The sequence below is a fragment of the Tamandua tetradactyla genome, chromosome 1 (genome assembly GCF_023851605.1).
Source record: "Tamandua tetradactyla isolate mTamTet1 chromosome 1, mTamTet1.pri, whole genome shotgun sequence".
NCBI lineage: Eukaryota > Metazoa > Chordata > Mammalia > Pilosa > Myrmecophagidae > Tamandua > Tamandua tetradactyla.
In genome coordinates this window covers 165,259,897-165,266,319 of record NC_135327.1, presented here as the reverse complement: position 1 = coordinate 165,266,319, position 6,423 = coordinate 165,259,897, and the positions used below count along the sequence as shown (strand labels likewise).

The 6,423-nt window shown below is 44.3% G+C and overlaps 1 protein-coding gene across 1 annotated transcript; it reads left to right on the top strand.

Moving 5' to 3' along the window:
* Positions 1–3,110: 3,110 nt before the first annotated feature.
* On the top strand, positions 3,111–5,129 carry TMEM229A (transmembrane protein 229A). Its single transcript, XM_077122493.1, has one exon. The coding sequence runs from the start codon at positions 3,126–3,128 to the stop codon at positions 4,239–4,241; it is 1,116 nt and encodes a 371-aa protein (XP_076978608.1). The 5' UTR covers positions 3,111–3,125; the 3' UTR covers positions 4,242–5,129.
* Positions 5,130–6,423: the final 1,294 nt, after the last annotated feature.

Below are 6,423 nucleotides of genomic sequence, written 5' to 3'. Positions count from 1 at the left end.
AATTGTAAACTATTAGGTCATTATTCTTACCCAATCCTAATCAAGCCCTTGTACTGAAAGGTTCATCTTAAGCCAGACTCTTAAATCAACATAAATAGCTCAACTTTATCCTCCTTCCTCCAATAACTCTGTCAAGGTAGAGGACTCTCTTACCATGTGAAACAACAAGCTCAGCCTTGCCTTATTTTTGGCTGTTTTTAGGAAGCAGTTAAGAATTGTAGGTCTTCTTAAATGGATGTTCTCCTTCTTGGCTTGATAATTTAATAAATAATAAATATCTATAGTATATAATAGTCATATAGCATGTTGTGTAATTTAATCCTTTTAACATCTATTCTAATATGGCTTCTTCTTTATGCTGTTTCTCCATCATTACATTCATGCATTACCCTATTGAATTTCCACTTAAACTTTCTTCTTTAAACTGTCTGTCTATGAACTTTTCCTTTTGTTTTTCTGGTATACGATAATAGGTCTCAGGCATTCCATACTTCTTGTAGACTTTGACCTTGAACCTCTGGCCACTAAGCAACAATTCACTAATGATGATTACAAACTTCCAAAGGGCCCTTCTATTAATACTCAGATCTCTACTCCGGCAACAGGGGCTGTACTGGTTTATAGCCAGCCTGGCTGACCCAATAAGGTCAGTATTGGCTCCACATAAACTGTTACACCTCCACAGGAATGAATACCTGAATGGCTTCTTAACCGCTGTGGGAAAAAAAAAAAAAAAAAAAGCCCCTGAAAACCAACATTCCTTAATATTCTTTGAACGGTTGCCCCCAAACTTAAGGAATCACAAAGAGACTCTATTCATGTAGTTTCCTATTTCCTACTTTCCTTCAAATTTCTATAAACTTCCTGAGATGAGGTCTATAGAATTAGACCTTTCAAGATTTCCCTTGTATCTGTTAGGAAAGTTAGAATAAAGAGGAGACACAGGTCCTTGAAGTTTGATTTACCATTTGAAAACAATTCAAGTTTAACATGTTATTGTATACATATGTTGGACAGATTATCTGTATGCTGTTGAGATGAAGTGCTTTCCCTTACTCTGAATAGCAATTACAGAGAATGAGCACATTTGTTTGAAATATTTGATATATTGGGCTCAGGATTCAATTTATTTTATTAAATAATAACTCAAATAAAAGTTTTACTTGGTATGTGCTACTAACATACAGTTATTATTAATAATATTAATAACCATAGGTAGATATGCTTTACAAAGGTGTGATAATTATGTTGAACAAATTATACAGTTCTTAAAGAATGAATGAATCATATCTATTTATTTTCCCAGCAAATTTATAGCATCTTATAAACAGCAGATACTCAAGAAAATAGGTTTACATTATTATTTCTCTTTATTGTACTTGCTCAAGCACTTGGACAACTAGTGCTGTCTGTTTGGCAGCAGGTTTGATGAGCCTGCTTTCCAACGATTCTGTCCCTGGCATGATAACTTCCACCCATTCACTTCTGGCAGTAGCAAAGAAAGTACAAATAAATAATATGTTAACAGAGCTGTATTTAAAAAAAAAACAGTACTTTGACCCTATGCAAGCATTAATATCAATTTAACGATTTTTCTTCTCACTATACTCTTATTAATGTCCCTTTCCTAACTCGTAGACAGCTCTGCTAAGGAAGATTGTAACATGTCGGAACAAAGAGAGTAGGGAGGAGGTTGCCTTGGAAGGAAAGGTCTACCTTTTCTCCAGAAGGAAAACAAAAATTCTCCAGAAAGTCTTGCATCGAGGCAGGATCTAAACTACTTACAAATCAATGCTGTTATCTAGTTTCTGCTCAGACATACATTTTGGGGACAGGGGGCAATCAGTATAATTTACTTCTAAGTCTCCTTCCAGTTCTAAGCCTAATTCTAAATTGGAGGAAACGGTGGAGCCCAATCCCACGAATTTGGACACACCGATCCCCTTTTCATCTCAAAAAAAAAACTCGCCCTCTATTTCACTTTCCATTTCTGGGATGACCTAATTCTGCAAGGAAAAAAAGCAACACTGGGGTGTGCAAGGATGAGAAAAGGTACAACTTCAGGACGTGACCTCACAGTAGCCCATAGCCGCAATGCATTACCTCTTACCCCCCACCCCCAACCACAAGCAGAACCCACTGACTTCAAATCATTTAATAAAGTCTGGGGGATTTGAATCTCAACACTTGGCCCAGAGAAAAATAACAAAGTAAAGCACTGGACAGGAATACAGATTGAGAGTGGATCAGGCCCGCGACAACATTTCAGATGAAGGGTAAAGCTGGATGGGACAGGGGTTGAGTCTCGTGTTTACTCTAACTGGGGTGCAGCTGGCTTTGAATAAGAACATTAAATATACACGACGTAGTTTGGTCCCCAGCCCGGCCTCGGGTCTGTGGCACTCCGCCATTCATCTCCGCCAGCCAGGCCCTGGCCCTGGCTCCCCGGATACAGGGAATGCCCATCCGCTTGCAGTCACACCTGTTAGGGGTTCCTCCACTCAGCGCCAGCACCTAGCCTCCTGCACCGCTCGTGGCGAGGGAGACCAGGGGAGCAGAACCCGGCCTTCCAGAACAGACCCCCGCGGGACTCGGCGCGCAGGACTGGGGAGGGGAGGGGCGGCTGCGAAGGCAGGGGAGGTCGAGACAGGCGGAAAGGGGCAAGAGAAAAGCCAGAAGAGGAGGCGTCGCTGCTCGCGTTACGCTTCCAGAGCCAGCGGTAGAAGCGGCGGGACAGAGCCGGGAGAGAATGGGGTTTGTACCAGCCGCAGCATTTCTCCTCGGAGCCCCGGCGCCGCCTCCCCTCGCCGGGCCTCCCAGCCCATTAGGCCGCACACTGTGAGCGCGGGCTCCTGGCCGCCACACCTCGCCCAAGACTGGAGAGGAGGGCGCTGGAGGGCCGTGGCGGGGGAACTCCGTGAGCCGGACGGCCCGCAAGTGTCCGGAGCGCAGCAGCTCCCACAGCCTCCGGGCCGCGGCCGGGACAGAGCTCCTCGCGTGTCCCCCGGGGGCCGCTGCTCGACCAGCGGCCGGGAGGCGGCGCCGAGCTCGGCCGCTCGGCCCCGCATCTCGGCGCACCCGGCAGCTGCGGCGCGAGCTCAGGCGTCCGGGTAGCGTCGGAGCCCATGGCCAGCGGCGACGCGGTCAACGAGGGGCTGGCCTGGAGTGGCAGCTCGGGGCGGCGTCCAGGAGCCCCCAGCGAACCTGGAGGCCAGGCGGCAGCCGGCAGCCCTGGGCCGCTGTCCACTGCTGAAGCGCCCGCCGAGGGCGCGGTGTTGCCGGCCTGGATGCGTCTCTACTTCTACGGGATGCACGGAATCACCCTGGATGTGCTGGTGACTTCGGCTCTACGCTTTGCGCAGAGCCCGGACCCCCGGATGCTGGGCTTCTCCTCGCCCTACCGCTGTCTGCTGCACTCGCTCACCCACTTCGCCCTGGAGAAGATCTACCTGCAGCAGCGGCGCTGTTCCAGCACCTTCCTCTTCAATTTCCTCCTCTATCCGTCGGCCCACGTGGGGTTGCAGACCCTGGCTGGCCAGACGCAGCTGCTCAGCCTGGGCGGCGGGCCGGGGGGCTCAGAGGCTTCGGGAGCGCTGGACTTGGCGTTGCAGTACATGCTGGCGCTCTACCACTGCCAAGTGTTCTTGAGGCGCTTTCTGCGCTTGCGGTACCAGCGGCGGCAACAACAGCAGCAGCAGAGGCTTGGCACGACCCCCGCCCGTCCCGGCTCCCGGGCCTTTGCTGCAGCAAGTGGCCAGAGGCGACCACCAGGTGTCCTCAGGGGCGCCGGGAGCGCCCCCAGCCAGGGGCTGCCGGACCTGCTCCGCTTTCTCTTCTTCGGAATGCACGGCTTTCTGGACGAGATCTTCTTCACTTTCTTCTTTAATGTGTTGGGGCAGGGGAACGAGGCAGCCAGCGGCCACACGTCGCTCTGGTCCTTCTTTATGTATGGCAGCTGCAGCTACGTGGTGGAAAAGCTCTACTTCCACCTCTACTATAACTGGGGCTGGGGCACCTGGAAGCGGTTGCCCGTATATGTGCTATTCATCTACGCGTGGGAGTTGTCCTGGGGTCTGGGACTCCGAACTTGCGGGGCTTGTTCTTGGGACTATTCGCACTACCCACTCAATTTCATGGGTCTCATCACCCTGATGTATTTACCTGGTTGGATATTCCTTAGTGTTTACCAGGACCTACTTTTCAACGTATTGTGGAGGGTGCAGTACCTACCAACCACCTAAGAAAAAAACCAAACAAACAGAAAACAAAGTCACTGGATTCCCACGAATGAATGCGATTTATTTTTACACATTTAAAATGGAGTGGGTTTTTTAGTCTTTTAATTTTATACTCTTTACTAAACACTTCCAACATGTTTTATTTGCCCTTTTGGTTTTTTTCTATTTGTAACCTATGCATAATACAATACTTTGAAATGTTGTTCGAGATATAACTCAAACTACTTAACTGGTAGATGTTTTAAAGTCCTTACAAAACGAAGCATCAAAACCATTATACCTTAACATCGGAAAGCTGTGGTGTTCACTTATTTGGGCATAAATGGGGGATAGCTACTAATCTATTTTTTAGTGAAGAAGTTCTTCAAATCAGAGACCAGTGATTTTTAAATTTTCTAATTTAATTATTTATTTTTAATCTAATTTCATTTTAATTCTTTGCCATATTTACCATGACTGCTGAAATTCAGTATCTTGTACTACTGAAACTACAGTTAATAGTTCTTAAAGTGCCTCTGTCTAGCACACAAGTGAAAAGAAGCTGACAAATGTGAAAACACAACCTATGAATAGATTTTTAAATAAGAAATCTTTTCTAGCAACTCTAAAAGAAGACACTGTGTTAAGATATTTGATCGTCATCCTAGCAATGATTGCTTTCCAATGTTGGTTAGCCTCAGACACTGGTGTGTTAAAGTTCATCAGACCTTGTGTTAACTATGGCTGTAAATTTTTGTTATTGTGCAATAATGTAAAATGCTTACCTCACATGTCCAGGAGCTAAGAGAAGTTATACCACCTTCAGTAGTGTTCTAACCCTAAGGACCCTTTTCTAGGCAGAGCTTCAAGAGTAGAAGCAGGACCTTGAAATAAAATGAATCTGAATGTTCACCCTGATTGCATTAGGCCTAATTGTTTTCTGTGCATACAGATGTATGTTCTGAGGATGTATCTTCCATAGTTTACTTGTAAACGTTTGTCTTTTTCATCCAGGGTCCACACAATATTCTTGGGCCAGATCTGCTGTGATAATACATATTGTAAATCAATGTTGGCATTTTGGTGACTCACTATTAATGTCCGGAAGCTCCATAGGTAAAAGAGAGAATATAAAACATTTTAAGAAATCAGGTCTAATTAATTAATAAGGTACTTTGAGGTTGTTTGCTGTCATTATTATATTTAGAAAAGACAAGTAGAATTGAGTATGGCTCAGCTAAGAATGACTAATACCTTCTCAGTTTTCATTACAAAGATAATTAGGAAAACAGATTGTGTATAAACGAAAAGTTTCCTATTCATATCACCAGTTTGGTTATGCTGTTAAAAGGGATTTTTTTCTATTTTCTAAAAATGTTTGCTAGGAGAGTAGAAAGGAATAATATTAAGAATTAAGTCCAGCATTGTTCTAAGAGTGTTACATTGTTTTAATCCAAATCTTAGACTGAACTAAATTATAAGTAAAGGTATTTAGTCAGTCCCACCTGTGAAATGCAGCATATCCAACTGATTGTATTAGCCAGTGAAAGTAGAGTAGAAACTTTTCAAAGTAAGCTAAATATTTGCAGAGAATTTCATGTAAGAATAGCTTATACACACTTGTTCACAGGTAAAAGATCTCTGAAAACCCTGGACGTGACATTGCACACAAATCTGAATTAAAGGCAGCACCATTTAAATCACAGACTCCTGTGAATGCTTAAACAAATTCATGACTTCTAAAATACTTGCTAACATTACATATTTGCCTTTATGCCCTTTACATGCTGCTTCTTATACCTGCTTACCTGTTTACCAGTGTTCTCAGGGTCAGAAATGTGTCAGGAAGTAGGAAAGCGTGGTATTCTTGTTTGCTTTGATTGTTTGTTCTTTGCTAATATTCTTTAAAGGAAAGATCACAGCTTTTCCATTCATTCACATCATTCAAGAAATAGTTATTGAACATCCATTTGCCAGGCAGTTGCTTGGACTCTAGGGACGGTAGTAACCAAGCAAATTTTCTGTCCTTTGAAGATCACATTCTAGTGATTTCATTTAGATAAGATTAAGTTATGAGAGGCAGTCGTTAAAACTATGAGGGCATACATCAGCTCATCAGGCCTCTTCCTGTAATAGCTTCTATCATCTCTAAAGCAAAAACCCATTAACAGTCTCTTTGCTAGTTCTACAGAGAGCTAGTTTTTAT

What these genes read in the sequence shown, in the direction of transcription:
- TMEM229A (XM_077122493.1), top strand. Translation starts at nt 3,126, where the DNA reads ATGGCCAGCGGCGACGCGGTCAACGAGGGGCTGGCCTGGAGTGGCAGC.